The sequence below is a fragment of the Epargyreus clarus genome, unplaced genomic scaffold (assembly GCF_041222505.1).
Source record: "Epargyreus clarus isolate Ecla_fem2 unplaced genomic scaffold, WU_Ecla_fem_2.2 ptg000029l, whole genome shotgun sequence".
In the NCBI taxonomy this organism is placed as follows: Eukaryota; Metazoa; Arthropoda; class Insecta; order Lepidoptera; family Hesperiidae; genus Epargyreus; species Epargyreus clarus.
The window spans coordinates 178,894-199,065 of NW_027332235.1; the positions used below are offsets into that span (position 1 = coordinate 178,894).

General features: G+C 34.1%; 2 protein-coding genes across 3 annotated transcripts in view; one reads left to right on the forward strand and one right to left on the reverse strand.

Moving 5' to 3' along the window:
- The window catches only part of PTSP (prothoracicostatic peptide), a 96,227-nt gene that overhangs the window by 15,038 nt on the left and 61,017 nt on the right, over positions 1-20,172 (reverse strand). For both annotated transcript variants that reach the window (XM_073089528.1, XM_073089527.1), the window contains exons 2-4: positions 18,189-18,278; positions 646-1,092; positions 455-559 (exon numbers count right to left, since the gene is read on the reverse strand). In XM_073089528.1, coding sequence (XP_072945629.1) covers positions 455-559; positions 646-1,092; positions 18,189-18,278 — 642 coding nt within the window. The remainder of the gene's footprint in view (positions 1-454; positions 560-645; positions 1,093-18,188; positions 18,279-20,172) is intronic.
- On the forward strand, positions 7,609-9,216 carry LOC140754422 (uncharacterized). Its single transcript, XM_073089427.1, has one exon. It carries the CDS (start codon positions 7,910-7,912, stop codon positions 8,996-8,998), a length of 1,089 nt encoding a protein of 362 aa, XP_072945528.1. The 5' UTR covers positions 7,609-7,909; the 3' UTR covers positions 8,999-9,216.

Here is a 20,172-nt window from a genome sequence, read left to right on the forward strand (position 1 = left end):
CAATCGCCTTTATGAAAGCGCTGATTCAGATTGCTCTTATCGATGTCAGCTAAACCGTTTCTTGTCTTAGTATAAGTCAGTGCAACGTTGTTATAAAAGTTCAACAATATTGCAAAATTATGTTTCTATAAAATTTATTGTTAAGAATATTTCCAAATTTCATTCCACGATGATATAGTGCTGTGGCTATGCTTTCATAGTCCGAAATTTGACGTGCAAAGAGAAAATCTAATTTACAAACGTATCTTTGTGTGATATCTGTTTTTTATATATTTAAATAAAAGTTTTCGTCTAAGCTCGAGAGCATAGGATTGTCAAGAACCCCTGTAGATATTTAACCTCATAATTGTAGTATCTGGCAAGTTTGTGTATTGTCACCACAAACAAGTTATGTAATGTGGATACATGTTTGTGTTGGAGATAAATATGAGGAAAGTCAACTTCTTAATGTTACCTGTTGCAGAGGGAGCAAGTGATCGATAGCCATCTCGTAGTCTTCGTAGTCGGTCTCGGGCGCCGTCCGCTTGCCCCACGATCCATGGAAGTTTGCCCATTTTTCCTAAACATTAACAAATGTTACGTAAATTTTATTTTTTTTAACATGATCCAAAGTCGTAATTACAAGTTGTGAATATTTTTACTTACAGGTGCGCGTTTGCCCCAAGCCGAGCTCATGTCTTGCCATCCGCGCTTGCCCCATCCAGCTTGCAGGTCCTGCCAGGCGCGCTTGCCCCACGCCGAGCTCATGTCTTGCCAACCACGCTTGCCCCAAGCGGAGCTCATGTCTTGCCAGCCCCTCTTACCCCAGGGAGCTTGGGACATATCCCTCCAGGCACGCTTGCCCCAGGCAGTATTCAGATCTTGCCAGCCCCTTTTGCCCCAAGCGGAGTTCAGATCTTGCCAGCCTCGCTTGCCCCAAGCGGAGTTAAGGTCCTGCCAGCCCCGTTTGCCCCAGCCCGCCTGCAGGTCCTGCCAAGCGCGCTTGCCCCATGCCGAGCTCATGTCCTGCCAGCCCCGCTTGCCCCACCCGCCGCCGCCGTGTAAGCTTGACCAGGCCCGTTTTTCTTCTTCTGTTAATTCGATGTCATCCGCCTGTTAAAATAAAAAAGTTTATCTTTAATTTAAAATGTCGCACACGAGCCACAATGTCGTGACGTTTTATTAACTTTGATAATAATTAAAATGTATTCCAAGTGAGCCAAACAAAGGACTATTCGATTTTCAGTCACAACAGCAGCATTGTGCGCTGTAGAATTATTAAATTTACAAGCAATTGTATACGCCTGCCATTTCTCATATAGGATTAATATTCGTACGTTCATTTCGTAATTAATATCCTGCTGTATAATAATGTGTTAGGAATATAAACTCCATACGGGATGACCTTGAGTTTGCTTCGCTAAAGTAAATAGTTGATGTGGGAACGTAATTATTAATTTGAATGGGAATTGAAAATATTATCATTAAGTCAGTCACTTCCTAGAACGTCTGCAACCACTGAATTGAATTTATAATTATTTTACGGTATTACCGAGTAATACAAAATGGCGTCGACGTTAAGTGGAAGCAGTGAATATTCATTCCTTATTTATGGAATGGAGTCTTTGGAATTTGCTAAAATATTTCAGGGAATTTTATATTTGATTTCTTCAAACAAAAGTAAGGCTCTTAAAGGCTTAGTTTAATTAAATACTAATGAACAAGTGGCTTAGAACGGATTTGTGGTTTTATTGTATTGGTTTTCGGAGTTTATCCCAATCGAATGATTCGCAAAGCATTATCCGGCTGAACGGTGCGCATCACTGCACAAGTTCTTTCATTATTCTGTTAAGTAAAGCCTAGATAAAGAATGTTAATTAATTAATTAATTAGATTTCTGTGAAAGAGTGATTGGGAACGAATACAGAATACCATATATATTTTATATTGGTATAAGTTACTTAAATTACAATTTCAATGGTACGAGTATAAGAACAGGTATTTATGTAAAACAGTGTTTAGTAAGTTCCAATTTCGGGCATGGTAATTTTCTTATTGATAATACAATTCATTATTAATTTTTAGTTATCCATCAATACCTACCAAACATATAAGAAAATCAGTTGCTAGACAAAATTACAAAACTGGTACTGTTTTTTTTCGCTTTTTATACATAGGTTAACTGAATGTCTTATGGTGAAGTCCTATTTTGAAAGTATTATAGTAGCAAAAAAGGCTACTTTGCCTAACATAACAAACAAAAGAAAAGAAAATTACCAGATTGCACATAGTTGCAAGTCGCTGTCAACTTGCCCCAACGTCCCCAGTTCTTATTGCTCTAAAGTTTCCTACTATGCCATTTGTTAACGTTTTTATTCCTAACCTAGTCTCCCTAACTTGTATCGGATTTCCTGAACTGTCTTTGCCAAGTTATTTAAGAGTTCAAAGATAACAGGATGGGAACGTAATGTACCCATATTGTGGTTTTCGATACATTTGGCGATCGGAAAATGGAAGTTTGTTTTGAACTCCGTTGGATTTGGAATTCGGTTATTGAAATGTAATAGAGATAGGATTGGGAGGCGTGGATATTTGTTTATGTATGCTGTAGTGAGTTACGAAGTGGCTTGACAGATTTTAACATATATGAAATGTATTGTTGGATACGCCTCTTGAGATGACATAGACTACTACTTATTTCCTTTTTTAGTTGACTATTAAATGTTATCAGTGTTTGTTCAACAATAATTTAAAATGCCTAAAGAAGCCCTAGCATTTGGACGTTTAATAAAAATATTTTTACAGGACGAATACATACATTTTTACGGAAGCAAGTTATTAATCGAAGTCTACCTTTTACCAAATTGCACTAAGTAAGATGTAACAACTGCATTCTTAGTTTTCATTATGAAAATATATGCAATAACATCCATATTTTTTAATTAAATCACGTTTCCACCATGACTACTTCCAAGTTATTTAACTCTTCAAAGAAACAAGTGATTGAAGGGTTGGTGGTTTGCGGTAAATTGGATATCCAAATGCTACAGGATTATCTGCTTGTATAACTTGTTGAATTGATTCCGAGGTATCTCCCCAATAGGTATAGGGGATAATGCGCGTAATACAACAATGTAATTGAATCTTTTGTCTAGTAATTATCTAGGTTACGGAAACAGCTGTAGAGATATATTTTTTTTTATTTAGGGAACGTTTTACGAAACTATAGCTAAGAGTAGTTAAACAAGGAAATGATGTCTTTTGAAATAGACAAAGAGCTAACATACGAACGACACTAAGTTACAAGTTGATAGATCGCACCTTCTTAAATTAGATGACTTTTCGTATCTCTTAATTGAGTTCTCTATGACAACAACCTCCAAAATATTTATCTAAATATATATAACTCAAAGGTGACTGACTGAAATAGTGATCTATCAACGCGCAGCCCAAACTACTGGACGGATCGGGCTGAAATTTGGCATGCAGGTAGATGTTATGACGTAGGCATCAGCTAAAAAAGGATTTTGATCAATTCTGCCCCCAAGGGTATAAAATTGTGGATGAAAATATTACTTCGTAACGCGAGCGAAGCCGCGGGCAAAAGCTCGTTAATCATATGTCTCTAACCGGTGCAAAAATTATGTCGTAGAATCCAGATAATTAATTACAATGTAAAGTATTTGCTTAAACAGTTAATCTAACGCGTCTTAAATCTAATCGTTTATATCAAAATAAACAGTTTATTAATGAGGGATAAGTAATTAATTCCGTACAAGTTCCGAGCACAATCTGAGGATTACCGACACCGGATCGACATAAGTGCTTCAAGTTCAAACATAATGAACGTAATGGAACCTTAATGCGACGCCGAAGAGAATGAATATTTGTTTGTACTACAAATGAGTATGCCGTTCAATTCAGTTTACAGCATTTCATAACTTGAAATAGAAATGGAATACAATCTGAGCTCGGATTGGAAATTGTGTCTAATATTAGGCTAAGGGAGGTAATACATGAGCGACAGAAAATTTCTGCTATGTATTTATGTATGTACTTTCTTACTGTATGTGTACAGTTGTACACCCTACCTTCTCATATTTCTTTAACTTCATCCCAAAGGTTGTCTGGAAGAAATCGCTTCTGTCAGTCTATTTATCTCATTTAATGTTTTATATGGTGTACAAATAAAGAGCATTTGTTGTTGTTGACAGTTCATGTTGTCGACTGTCGCCGTTTGTCATCAGCACCGTCATCGACAGACGACAGGAGTCAGAGACGGTCACTGCCAGTTGTTGATTAGAAGCAGCGACATCCGACATAAACTGCGCTCGTGTATTATTGTCGTCGTGTATAGGGGCTAAGTTTGAACCATAGACTTAGAATTTTTTCGCTACGCTATCTTTGACATCCTATATCTATGGTTTGAACGCCCCATATTCAAGAGGGGATTGCTTTACTACAATAATCAGATTAAACCATTACAGCTATAATTATAGTAAAACACGGCATCAGTTTTCAAAGCTCTTCAAAGACAACTGCAGCACTAATGAAATCAATTATATGATATTACTTTAACATCAGCAGTCTATCTTTCGTTGCTCGAGGGCGCCTAATTAAATAGCGTCGTTAGCGAAATGAATATTTGAGTGTTGATGTTCATAAAAATTAACAGTCCATGAAGAGAATTACAGTGTAGCAGCCGGCCACCCGGTCCCGTTTTGTTACGCAGATTATCAGGGATGTAAGTGAATTAACGTCAAAATAAAACAAATACTTAAGTATTCCTAATGGACCTTTTCATACCTAATTAAAGCAGGGTTTATAGAGCTTTCAAATGGAAACAATGTACGCACATAAGAAAGTATACTTTTTGTATAATTAAGTATAAAATATTTTTGTACATTACAAAAAAATTGGGAGTAAGCAAACGACTAAAAGAAAGTGAAAATTAAACATAATTTATGTGTTACATTGGCGTGGGCCATTTTGTCTGCGTTAAAAATATGTGTTACATCTTCAAAAAGTATAACATCAACAAGTACTCATGATATCTTGCATACTTAACTAAATTTTTATTAGAAGACTGTTTAAGAAAAAATGTAGAAATGTGTATTATCTGGATAAAAGTCAATCGGTGCTTAGATGTGAAAATATTGGAAACCTGACAGCCTTCTCATTATAGCACAAGATCACTGACACAAATAATCTCAAAGGTAAATAGTACATTACAATACGAGGACGAAAATTTTTTTTCTGACAAGTGTGAGTTTGCAGGCCGAGCCGCAGGCGAGGACTGCAATCACACGAGTCAGAAAAACATTTTTCGTCCGTGTGTTGTATAAAATTTTATATTACGGGGTCGGAAATTGGGGTTTTGCGCACGCGAAGCGTGCGTAAAACGTCAATTTACGCACGCCGTGATATAAAGTAATATTTTATAGTAGAGCTCTTTTTTCATAATTTCTGTAAGGGCTCCGGCAGACGTGCTACTTTCAACATTGGCAAGTGACGATTTAGCTGCGTTTAAGGAGCTAGTTCAGACTTTACACTCTTCATACTTTTGAGCATCGATCGCACCTCTTTAAAACGCTTAATACAAAAACTTAACGCGAAAAATGCAGTATAGGATTTATGTATTCATTAATCAGTGCGTTTTTTACACCAACACTGAACAAAGCAAGACGCCAAAACGTGATGCAGCTATGTTTTTCCAAAACGCGATCCCCCAATGATGAAAGTAGCATATCTGCTAGAGCCCTAATACTTTGAATGTCAACCCTGTGAAGCCATGGCTCGGAGATGAAAGTGAAAATGGCGGGAATTCATTAATGTTTGATTAATTCGTGTCATTTTGAGTTTACACCTTAATTGGTTTGTGAGTTGGAGATTGATTTTATTTTACTTTTTTCAACTTTACATTTAAGTATCTCTGGGCTCATTTAATATCATACACGGCATTATAAAAGTAGTTTTTATTTAATTATTTCAATTTTTATATTTCATTGTTGATTTATATTATATCTAGATCCAATTCTCTCATTTCGTCGTATTCGTTACTTTTAAATTAATTAGCAACATTTCGGGGTTTCTAAATAATTAAATTCCTTGTGTATTTTGGAGCTCCCGGTTTTGCACGTTTGGCAAAGGAATTCCAAGCGGACTAAAGAAATAAATTCAACGATAAAGACCCGTAATCAAAAACGGCCATAGATGCGCCCTTGCTACCCTTAAGAACTAAGCTGGAACGCCTCGGAATAATATGTCTCTCTTAGCACACCCTTCAAACCAGAATACAGCAGCGTTTAACACTACTGTTAATAGCAGAATTGATGTGGCGGTGGTGCCTTTGGAGTCGAACTACAAAAGGTTCTATCACTTTTAAAATCAAATCTTGATCCTTTTTATCCCACTAAACGTTTCACCTAAACGAACGGATATCTTTCCAGGGATTGATTTTTAGAGAAAAATCTGCCGACATCTACGAGGGCGTGAACATAAACATTGAGATGGAAAAGATACGCTAATCGGATTTGGGTCTGTCTGGAGATCGCTGGATACGTTTGCCTTTTGTCCCTTGATTTTATGTTATACAGAAAATATTCTCTCTTGAGGCGTATTTGCGAAACGTTGTTACTGTCGGAACTTTGATCTTCAAAACTTTGTGAGCTGTGACTCGATTTATAGATTTCGCAGACTGAGTGTGCATTCAGTTATACGAAACTTTTCTCGTGAAAGTCTGCAGAAAATGTATGATCTGTAGGTACATATTATAAGTTTTTATTTTTATTTTAAAAGACTGGCAAATGGAATGATAGACCATTTTATAGTTTGCCATTACTGCCGCTCATGGAAATTTGTACCATTTCGTATGAGTAACTTCAAAGAAAGCTATTAATATATTGTAAAATTGTTCACCTGACCCCTTCAGTATCCTGTATCAGTTCTGATACAATCCGCTAGGGGCGCTGATTGGAAATGTATGGGCAAATACGTAAACAAATAACAAAACAGTAATTTTTGTCAAAACGTAAAACTCATACTAAGGGTACTGTTTACGACTTTATTTCACAAACATATAACTATAATCATGACCAGTCAGATTACATAAGATTTGGCCAACATTGTCTGCAGATTCTATCGCTTAATTACGAGAATTTACTACAAAACGTCTAAGACGGTTCTACGGAGCGTGCAAACAATAATGTAACAAATCTGCAGATTGGAACAATCAGTGCCACGTCCAGATCCGACGTACTCTATTGTTCCGGTGCGCCGTTCTAGCCAACTTTACTCAATTGTTCAGAATGCCAATGTACGTTGTTTACACATCGTCCTCACTGTCTAAGATGTTGTACGTAATCGTGAGTATAATCAAGTTACGGACGAATATTTGGTGTAGAAATTTTAAAGGAAGCGACACTTCATTGACTTAGAGGACGATCTAGTATAACACATATCTAACATAACATAAGAAAAACTCTCTGCAAAACCTTTATGTTATGCATTTATTAACCTTCACGTTATATATTTAACCTTTATTTTTTCTAATGTATGATTTAACCGTCTATAAAGAAATTTCCGAGTCATGCACAACCACAATATCAAATATCTGAGCTGGTCGTCGTCGTACCGTCACTTAGTAAACATCCAATACGTTTCGTCCGTTAAAATTAATAATTATTCCTTGTTTAAAGTGAAGTGCGCTACCTAAATTCCTCACCTAAGTATAGTCTAAAGTGTGAGTAATTAGAATAACTTTACGTGAAAACGATCAGTGCAGTAATTACTGAGTTTTTAGGCAAAACATTTTCTAAAACGTGGTGATTTGCATAAAACCGTGACCTACGACAACTCGCCGCTTGCTCGCTGTGACGTAGGCGGGCTCACTGCATCGTTAGGCCGTCCGCACAGTTATCGAGTTTACAAGATGGATTCATGTAGCTGCGCCGGTTGTAAAAGTGACATAGCAAGCAATGAATTTATAAGTTGTCATGGCTGTAAGCTAAAATACGATTTGATGTGTGCGAACTTGTCACCAAAGCGATTTAGAAAAATGACTCGAGAGGCTAAAACTCAGTGGAAATGCTCAGAGTGCAAAAGCAAGCAACCAAAAACGGGCAACATAGATACACCCATTCGTTCTGCTAGTCACTCCATGATTGATGACAAAGGTAAATCTGAGCGTCCATCTGAAGATAGTAATGTTACTGTGAGAAGAAATCGTTCAGTGGATTCACACCTTACTCAAGAAAAATTCAAAGAAATCCTAAAAAAAGAACTGATGACAGAAATTGAGGTCATGTTTGAAAAAACACTAAGTCGAATGGTATCAAATCAGCTGAAGGATATAAATAGTCGCTTTGTCGAACTACAAGAGTCTATGACTTATATTTCTGGGCAATATGAAGACTTAAAAAAGCACCTAGACTCCACCAAATCGGATATGCAGTGCCTTAAGGATGAGAACAATTGCCTCAAAGATGAATTGAACCACCTCACAACTCGTGTGAAAACCCTGGAAGACAATAACATGAAGCAACAACAATGGGCCAGATTGCAAAATATCGAAATCTGTGGCATACCAGAAGATAAGGATGAGAATACATTAACTGTTGTACAAAAGATTTCGAAGCACATTGGAGTCCCGATCGAACCTTCTGAAGTGGAGTTTGCGCATCGCGTGCAGCCACGGCGTGCCACAAGCACCGTGCGTGCGCGCCCTATTGTCGCCCGGTTGAAGCATCGTTTTATTAAAGACAAAATCATGGCCGCTGCGCGTAAACATCGTAATTTAAACGCCAGTGATGTGGGGATTGGATGTATAACTAGTAAGATATTTATAAATGAACATCTAACAAAAGAGAATAAAATTCTTCTTTCACAGTGCAAACAAAAGGTAAAGGAACTAAATTTCAAATTCATTTGGACAAAAAACTGTCGTATTTTCGTTCGAAAAAACGAGGCTTCACCTCCAATCTCCATATCTTCTACGGCAGATATTGCAAAAATTGTTTAATATCTATATACCTCTTTAGTTTTTGTAGTTTGAAACGCTGTAGTAAATTTCTTTTGAAAAGATATGCACTTGTTAGAAATTCTATGTTTTTTAATCAGTTAACACAACGAGATACACTGCACACTATTAATATACGCATCAAAAACTCACACACACATCATACATTATTCTTACAAACATTAATAATCTTTACCATAATCACATATACCTGCACTCATCTAACGCTTTACTTATATATACATATTTATTACATTCTCAAAAATAAATACATAATATTCTATAAAGTATATAATGATGCAATTCATTTTTTAAATACTTTTATTAAATATAATTATTCATATCTAAAGCCTATACCTTGCTACATTTCAAAGTACCTTGATTATCTAATTGTTAGCTATGACTACTATAAGTACTGGCATCGTCAACTTGTTTTTCAATGGACACTACACTGAAAGAATTAAAACTTTTTTATCAGAACGTACGGGGATTGCGGACCAAGACTAATGAATTTTATAATAATTTACTATTACTTGATTATGATGTTGTTATGATAACAGAAACTTGGCTTTATGACGGAATCTTGAATACAGAATTATGTAATGATAAATATAATGTGTTTCGTCGTGACCGTGGGTCGTTGGGAGGTGGGGTCATGTTAATGTGTGCACCATACCTGCAGGCGCGTATGAGATCCGAATGGCAGTGTGATAACCTTGAGTGCGTTTGGGTGACGGTTCCTTCTAATGCTGTGGGAATAGAGCATAACCTCCACATAGCAGTAGTTTACATACCCCCTAACTCTTCACTCTCAGAGAGAACCGGATTGTTTGTAAATCTTATTTCACAAATACGTAATAATCATCCCAACGACCAGTTTATACTTGCAGGTGACTTTAACCTACCGTGCATAGACTGGACACAAGACGGACCTGTCATACTTAGGAAAGGCCCTGTTGAAGTCCAGAATACGGCATCACAACTCATTGACAATACAGCTTTCATAGGTCTTATGCAATATAATGCCATCTTAAATAATAGTAATAAAATACTAGACTTAATTTTTTCAGACTCGTCCGTCACTGTAAGTAGATCCAACTTCCACCTTGTTAAGGAAGACTGTCACCATCCTTCACTCATTATCACTGCATCAGATTTCCTCATACCTCCTTTGAAAACACAATCACGAACAAAGTATATTTATGAGCGTGCTGACTTTAATATAATTAATGGAATGTTAAATCAACAGGATTGGTCGTTTATATTAGACAATAATACAAATATTGAGACTATAGTTGATGGTTTTTATGCAATTATAAATAACTGCATACAAACATATATTCCTCAGGCTCATCACTCTGGTGTGCAAACTTATCCCATCTGGTATAGCAGGCCGTTAATAAATTTAATTAAAGAAAAGTTTAAAATTCACAAAAATTGGAAAAAATACAAAAACCCAAACGACTATGCTCAATTTTCTGACCTAAGACGTAGACAAAAAGATATGCAGTCCGAATGTTATAATTCCTATATAAAATTTTCACAACAAAAAATTAAAAATAATCCCAAATATTTCTGGTCCTATGTAAAAGCTAAGAAAAAAAATATTTGTAATTATCCACAACAGATGACATACAATAATTTAGTTATCAGTAAACATTTTGACATTTGCTCCGCGTTTAATAAGTTTTTTGGGAGAAATTTTAATACACCCACTGATCCAAATGTACAAGTTACACATAATAATCAATCGCAATTTGCAACTATACATGACATTAAAATTACCAAAGAGTATATTTTAAAGCTAATTAAAAATCTTGACATAACGAAAGGAGCGGGTAGCGACAATATTCCAACAATATTTTTCACCAAGTGTGCAGATTCTCTATCTCTTCCTATCTCACTTATTTTTAATCGATGTTTTCAGGAAGGCTACTTTCCACACATTTGGAAAATGGCCCATATTGTACCAATTCATAAAAAAGGCCTTAAATCAACAATAGAGAACTACCGCCCCATTTCGATTCTGAACGTACTTAGTAAACTATGTGAAAGGGTAGTCCATGCTTATATATATCCAATAATTGCCACTTCGATTCCCTCTGAACAACATGGATTTATAAAGGGTCGGTCAACTGCTACTAACCTAGGAGTTTTTGTAGACTATGTAGCTAATAGTATGGATGGTGGGTCACAAGTAGATGTAATATATACGGATTTTGAAAAGGCATTTGACCGTGTTGACCATAATATCCTTTTACGTAAATTATCTGAACTGGGTATCCATGGTAATTTGTTGCGATGGTTTGAATCATATCTGCGCAATCGTTCTCAAGCTGTAGTGGTAGGTAGTTCACGCTCCGACTTTATAGAAGTTCCATCTGGCGTACCGCAGGGTTCCATCCTGGGACCATTGTTATATGCCACGTACTTATATGATGTGCGTAGATGCTTCAAGCATGCAAAATTTTTAATGTATGCTGACGATACAAAAATCTTTATGGAAGTTAAAGGTATTACTGATTGTATCAACCTTCAAGCCGATCTAGATAGATTAAACTGTTATTATATTGAAAATCGTATTGGTGTAAATTTAAAGAAATGTTGTCTTGTATCATTCACTAGAAAAACTAATCCAATTAAATACAATTATAAAATAAATAATTTTACTTTATCTGAATTAAATAGTGTACCTGACCTAGGGGTAGTAATGGATTCAAAATTGACATTTTCTGAACATATCGATACAATAGTTGCGAAAGCATACAAAAATTTAGGTTTTGTTTTACGAGTCAGTAAGCCCTTTTCAGACATTGGATGTCTACGAGTACTATACTTTGCTTATGTCAGAAGTATTCTCGAGTATTGTAGCATAATATGGAATTCTCAATATGTGACGTATATTCAAAAGCTTGAGAATATTCAGTCTAAATTTCTAAAGCACCTACACTTTCGATTTACCGGCTGCTCTTCACATGACAGCGAGTCTAGCCTCCACTACAATTGCATGTCTCTTCAAAGTAGACGAATCTTAATTGATATGTCCTTTCTACATGGCATATGTAATAATTACATAGACTGTTGTGAATTAGCCTTACAAATTTTAACTTTTTGTGTTCCAAGTACACGAACGAGACATACGGCACTCTTTGCTACTGCCCATAAAAGAACTAACTATGCCCAAAATTCGATTGTCAATAGGCTTCACAAAATTTATAATAAAACATTTAATACAACTGATATCTTTCACTCTAGTAAAGCTTCATTCAAACGCGAAGTTGCCAAGGTACTTTGTAAGAATTTTTCAAATTATAAACGAATGTAAAAACTTAAATAGTTGTAATACCATAAAGGCAAAAGAGTTTATATAGCAGGTACTTATTTGGATACATATACATTATATTATATTATTTATATTATTATATTATAATTATAATTTTATTAACATCATGTTTATATTTATTTTAAAATATCGTTATATAATTAAACTTTGTATCACGTTCAATCACTCACATACACACATACACACACACACACACACACCATACACACACTTCCAAGTTTAAAAAAAAAAAAAAAAAAATCTCGAGCACTTTGTTTATTTATATATATGTTGAAATATATAAATATATATATAAATCTCATGCTTTTATTCTTAAGTAATGTGATGAATACTATGTGACGTTTTTTAGCTTAATAAGTATATTGTAAATCCGTAATTGGCTTCAAGACCTATATTATAAGTTTAGATTGTAAATTGATTGTTACAAGCTGTGGATTTTGTGAATTAATTAAATAAATAAATAAATAAATAAAAAAACATAAATATGTATTTATTGTATTATTTTTTATTAAATTGGAATCAGGTTATCTAATCAATATCTGTTTAATTTATATATTTATTGAATCCGTGAATAAATATATAAGCTTTTATGACATTTGTCATTTGTCAATGTTGTATAAAACTCATTTATTTCTGCCTAATAACAGCAGTGTTACGCGCTGCTGTGTTCCGTTTTGAAGGGTGTGGTAAGGGAGACAGACTTTTCCGAGGCGTTCCAGCTTAGTCCTCAGGGGTAGCGGCGCATCTGTGGCCGACCTCAGGTAGGAATATCTATCCTATCTGGGGTTGATTACAGATGTCCATGGGCGGCAGGAGCCACTTACCATCAGGTGGACTGCATGCTCGTCTGCTACTCCTATATTATAAAAAAAAAAAAAAAAAAAAAAAAAAACTCGTTTTTTTCAATATTATTTTATATTTCTTGAAAACCTAGCTATGTTTGTTTATTAGTTTGATTTAAATACGTAAAATAATATTTAAGTTAACAATAGTGAGCATGGACATTTAATTGACGATTCTTTGTTTTAGGTAAGTACCTAAGCTTTAGTTGATATTTTATATGTAAATGTTAATATTGTATTTAATAAATAAACTTTGTTTTAGATGAATCACAGTGTGTTATGCTTCAAAAGAAAATAGCCCCTGATCTTATAAATCGACAATTCATATACATGTGAAAAAATAAAAAAATTGACAACCTATACAATGGAGAAATTAAGATTTGAATTTATTGTAAAAGCTAAACCGGATGATAATAAGACAAATATATATGCCATAACCTCCATTACGGATACACAAAACCAAACTTTTCTTGTACCTAAAGAGTATCAATCAGTGCATTTACACAAAGAAATATTAAAGCTTGAAATATTTGACAAAATAAAAAATTCTCTCCAGAGAAGGCATGATAAGAGATGATAAGGTTTGGATAACTTTAACCAAGGAAATGAAATCAACATATTTAGACGATGGAAACTTACAATTTAATGGGTTTTTACTTGAGAAATTAGAAGAATTTCATGAGACGTCATCAATAGAACCGACATTGTTGAAAAAAGCAGGAAATAAGACGAGATTAGTAGCAGAATTTTCTATAGAAAAATTTTCAAGAAATACAACAAATGTTACACAATGGTTAGATACCTTTGAAAGTGAATGTGCACGTTTACAAATAGATACAGATTTACAAAAAGTAGAAATTCTTAGATTACTATTGGATGATACTTGTATAGATTGGTACACATCAATGATTATCAAACATACTATAGATTCTGTTTGGTCTGTATGGAAGAAAAGTTTAAGTGAAACATTTGCTGATAAAGGCTGGTCACCAGTTAGGTATGCTATGAATTTTAAATATATACAAGGATCTATGTTAGAATATGCTTTAAAAAAACAGAGACTGTTACTAGAAATAAACAAATCAATAGATACACAAACCCTGATTTATTTGATTGCCACCGGTCTACCAAACTTCATAATGGACAGAATAGACAGAGAAAGTCTTAAAGAAGTAAATGACTTATTTAACTGCATAAGAGGACTAGAAAGTTTAACTAGAAAACACGATACAAAGAAAGCCTTAAGCACGGGAAATAAATACAATAAACAAGAAATAAGACAAATTGAAAAAAAATCTTGCAGGATTTGTGAGAATAAAGGAAAATTAAATAGATTTCATCCAGAAAATGTGTGCTGGTATAACTATGAAAAAAAAACAACTGATGACAAAAACCTACATTCTAATTCAATATTAAAAGTTGAATTGAGTAATGAAGATCCAAAAAAACTAAAATTCCCTCCACTAATTGAGATTAAGGTGATGTTAAATAATACATTAGAAGCTAAGGGGCTGTATGACCCTGGTTCACGAATAACATTAATAAACTCAAAATTAGTTCAGGTCAAGAATATAAAGCCAAATTATTGTTATGACACAATAAAAACAATAAGTGGAGGGGGTAAAACTAAAGGGTTAGTTACACTGGATGCGGAGTTATTGCAAAAGAAGAATAAAATAAATGCATTTATCTTTGAACATAAGAATTTTGAGTATGATTTAATACTAGGATTAGATTCAATATATAAATTTGGATTGACTCATGATGAGAATTTAAATATCCAAATACAAAAAACAGACAATTTTAAAATATGTAGTAAAAATATGTTTGAAAATAAGCAGACTGAAAATAAGGAAATAAATATAGAAGAAGAGGAATATGAAGTAAATTTTAATGAAGGTATAGAAACAAACGAATTTAATATAGATACAGAATACTTAAATACTGATAAAAAAAAACAGATAAACATATTATTGGACAGTTACACGGAAATTTTTGCTAAAAATAAATATGACACTGGGAAAGTGAGGAAGTATGAAGCCTGTATAGATTTGCAAGTTGAAAAATATTGTTATAAAAGACCATATAGATGTTCAGTCCAAGACAAGATAGAAATAGAAAATCAAATCTCACAACTTTTAAGACATGAATTGATTGAAGAATCTTACAGTCCGTTTGCGGCACCTGTCACCTTAGCATTTAAAAGGGACGAAGGGAAAAAAAGTAGATTATGCATAGACTTCAGAGATTTAAATAAAATTATTATACCACAATCACAACCATTTCCTCTCATAGAAGACTTAATAACAAAAACAGTAAATTGTAATTATTTTACAACTCTGGATATAAATTCAGCTTTTTGGTCCATACCATTAAAAATCACAGACCGATATAAGACTGGTTTTGTAACCCAAGAGGGTCATTACCAATGGACCTGTTTACCATTCGGCCTTAAGACATCACCTGCCATATTCCAAAGGATTTTGGGAAATATTATAAGGAAAAATGGACTGACAGGATTTGCAGTGAATTTTATTGATGATATACTGATCTTCTCTAAGACATTTGATGAACATATCACACACTTAAAAAGATTGCTGGAGGCTATTCGAGAAGAAGGTTTCAGGCTAAAATTAACAAAATGTAAATTTGCATCAGATTCTGTTAAATATTTAGGTCATATATTACAAAAGAATACGATTACACCTCTAAAAGACAATTTGAAGTCAATAAAAGATTTTCCTGCTCCTCAAAATAGAAAACAAATACGACAATTTTTAGGAAAAATATTTTTTTATGGAAAATACATTCCGAATGTCTCAATAGTTCTTGATCCTTTACATAGATTGCTGAGAAAAGATCAGAGATTTAATTGGACAGAACAGTGTGAGGATGCATTCCAGAAAATTAAAGATTATCTATGTTCCAAACCAATACTAGCCATTTATGATCCACAAGCACCAATATTTATTTATACAGATGCCAGTGCCATAGGAATAGGAGCAGTTTTGAAACAAATTCAGCACAATGGCGAAGAAAAACCGGTAGCGTATTTTTCAAAAAAACTAAAGGAGTCACAAAAAATTAAAAAAGCTATATTTTTAGAATGTTTAGCCATAAAAGAGAGTATAAAGTTTTGGCAGCATTGGTTGATTGGAAACTATTTTACTGTTTATACAGATTACAAACCTCTAGAGAAGTTAAATATAAGAAACAGACCTGACGATGAATTAGGTGATATGTCACATTATCTGTCACAGTATAATTGTGAAATAAAATATTTTCCAGGAAAAAATAATACAGAAGCAGACTGTCTCAGCAGAAACCCAGTATTAGACATTAATGAAAATATTGAAGATAACTTAAGAACGGTAAATATTGTTGATATTCATGACATAAAATATGATCAAGCACAAAATTTTCAAATAAGAGAACTTGAGAAGAACATTGTTTTAGAAGATGGAATTTATTATAAGAAAAGTGGGAAAAATAGGAAAAAAATAGTTCTAAGTGAAGATTACAGTAAAGCTATAATAAAAAAAACTCATGACAAATATTGTCACATTGGGATAAATCAAACCGAATCGAAAATAAAACAGTTTTATACAGCACCAAATCTATCAGAAAATATTAAAGATATATGCAAAAACTGCGAGATATGCATAAAAAATAAAACAAGGTTAAATAGAAAATATGGCTTTATGTCGCAATTGGGTCCAGCTAATAAGCCTTTTCAAATAATGTCTCTGGATACAATAGGAGGATTTGGGGGTCAAAGATCGTTAAAAAGATATTTACATCTACTAGTAGATCACTTCACGAGGTACGCATATATCCTATGTTCTAAGAATCAACATGCTCGAGACTTCATCAAACTTATAGAAAAAAATCCTAAAGAAGAAAAAATAGACATATTACTCTCTGATCAATATCCAGCTTTAAATTCGATTGAATTCAAAAAATACCTGAAGAACCGAAATATTCAATTAATACTTACAGCGGTAGACGCACCGTTCTCAAACGGCTTGAACGAAAGACTAAATCAGACTATTGTGAACAAAATAAGATGCAAAATGAATGAATCGAAAGGGAAAACAAATTGGGCAAAAATAGCGGAAGAATGTAGAAATAGATACAATGAAACAAACCATTCTGTAACAGGATTTTCTCCTAAATATTTGCTATCTGGTGAGTCTACAGACTTGTTACCACATGAATTAAAAGTAAAACAATTGTTAACAAAAAATTTGGAAGAAGACAGGAAAGTAGCAATCCAAAGGTCAATGAAATCACACGAATATAATAAAAATTTATTTGCCAAGAATAGATTACAACATGAATTTAAAAAAGGAGATAAGGTATATGTTGACTATGGAAACAAATTAAACAAAAAAAAATTGGATGAAATTAGAATTGGTCCCTTTGAAATTGAAGAAAAAATATCGGATTCAGTTTTTAAAATAAATACTGGTCGTGGAACAAGATCTATTGGACTATATCATGTCACAAAGCTCATTCCTATGCTTGCTGATTTTTAAGTTCTGCAGCTAATTTTTACTGAACATATATTAAAAAAATTGCTTATCAAAGGGGGGAGATATAAGCTTTGATGACATTTGTCATTTGTCAATGTTGTATAAAACTCGTATTTTTCAATTTCAATTCAATATTATTTTATATTTCTTGAAAACCTAGCTATGTTTGTTTATTAGTTTGATTTAAATACGTAAAATAATATTTAAGTTAACAATAGTAAGCATGGACATTTAATTGTCGATTCTTTGTTTTAGGTAAGTACCTAAGCTTTAGTTGATATTTTATATGTAAATGTTAATATTGTATTTAATAAATAAACTTTGTTTTAGATGAATCACAGTGTGTTATGCTTCAAAAGAAAATAGCCCCTGATCTTATAAATATAATATCACCATTTACCACTACGTCGCATGGTGACCACTATGTCACGTCGGTGGTCATGTAAAGTTATATGAAATCGAGGGTAAGTTACCTGAGCTGGAGGTGGGTCGTGGGGTGCGTCGGCCGCCGCGGCCAGCGTGGCCAGCGCCGACAGCCACAGCGCAGCAATGCAGTACCGCATCTGGAACAAGAGTATGGATCTTATGAGTATATGTGTGGAAGTTTCTTTTACAACTTCTTCATAAAACACCTTGCGAAGTGGTGGTAGGTTTTTGACGTTAAGAATTCTGTGAAAAATCAACTTTGGACAAATATTTTGAGTGGGAATCATTATTATACAATTTTTGGAGGGGTATTGTAGGGTTTTTTTTGGGATATACTTGTTATATATGAGCTACGTTTTTATTGGCAAAGTATCAAAATAATATGTAGTCCACATGATGTCAAACCAGAATGCAGCAGCGCTTAACTTCTTACTATTACACGCAATACGAATTTTATCTGTTGGATTTCACTGCAATTTAATTAGATACTAAAAATGTATTCCCGGTCAGGGCAAACACCCACCTAATTATGTCGTTATGGAAGACACGCAGGTATTATGTGCAAGAAATGTTTAAAATACACTGAAGTAATTAAATAGTTTGAAAGTTACACCGGCAATCTAATTTTAATATTTTTCTAGAGACTTAAGTTTATATTTATTCACAAAGCGGAACTAAGCATCACTACAGAATAATGATCGGATGGTAATACTGCAGGAGTCGGAATCTTAATAAGTAGTACGTAGGATAAACTACGGAACTATCAGTGAAGCTATCAAGGAATTTCCAGGAAAATTAAAATTAATTACATATTTTTGTCTGTTACTACCCACAGTTTTTTTCTACAGGTGTATAAGTTAGTTGATATAAAATTATTTGATTAACTTCATTTTAAGTATATGCTTCAGTAATAATGTTGTATTTGAAGGTAAATAGAGCAAATATCATAAAATGATTGCACATACCTTAGAAAACTTTTTTTAAGATTTCTTAAGTATGCAGGTTTCGCACGATGTTTTCCTTCACCGTTTAAGCAAGTGGTAATTAATATCTAATATGCACATGACTATGAAAACTTTGAACCTCGGATCCCTCAATCAGGAGGCAGAGTTTCTTAACCAATAGGCTACCACTGCTTTTTTGTTTTAAACATACAACAACAACTCAGTATTTGTTCTATGATACTGAAGTAGCAAACGATAATGCAGATCTAATAGTAATTATAACTTCAGCGTATGGACATCTCTAATTAATTTCATATAATGCATTCATCAGGTGTACAAGGTTTCCTCACGAAATGACGTCATATGTTGTGCAAGATACAGAGAAAACCTTGAAAGCGTGATTCTTATGACGATGATGAACTTTTAAAACTCCTTAGACTTAATTTCATTTTCGTAGTATTTTAGACTTTAAATAGTTCCCGTATTTAAAGACTAACTCAAATGGAGCAAAGTAGAACAGTTAATTAATCCTGGATCAGTGGCGCCATTGTGGGTGGATTTAGTTTGCTTCCTGTGACGTCACTTCCGGCCTTCAATACTCTACCGCACTTGTTGATACGCTCTACATTTGTAGAGTTTGATTGCATTTCAAAGTTCAGTCAGTGCGGTTCACGTATTATTTAAACATTAATTGAAATCGTCGGTTAAATTATTAATTTGATATTGTATTTCTATATATTGCATTCTATATAATTATATATCTGGGTTATCGTAGAGTATGCGATTTTTGTCAAAGTTAAGGTTTTTATATAATATGGAAGTAGCAGACGAGCATGCAGTCCACCTGATGGTAAGTGGCTACTGCCGCCCATGGACATCTGTAATCAACCCCAGATAGGATTAGATATTCCTACCTAAGGTCGGCCACAGATGCGCCGCTACCCCTGAGGACTAAGCTGAAACGCCTCGGAAAAGTCTGTCTCCCTTACCACACCCTTCAAACCGGAACACAGCAGCGCCTAACACTGCTGTTATTAGGTAGAAATAGGTGTGGCGGTGGTGCCGCCGGAGTCGAACCACAAAGGGT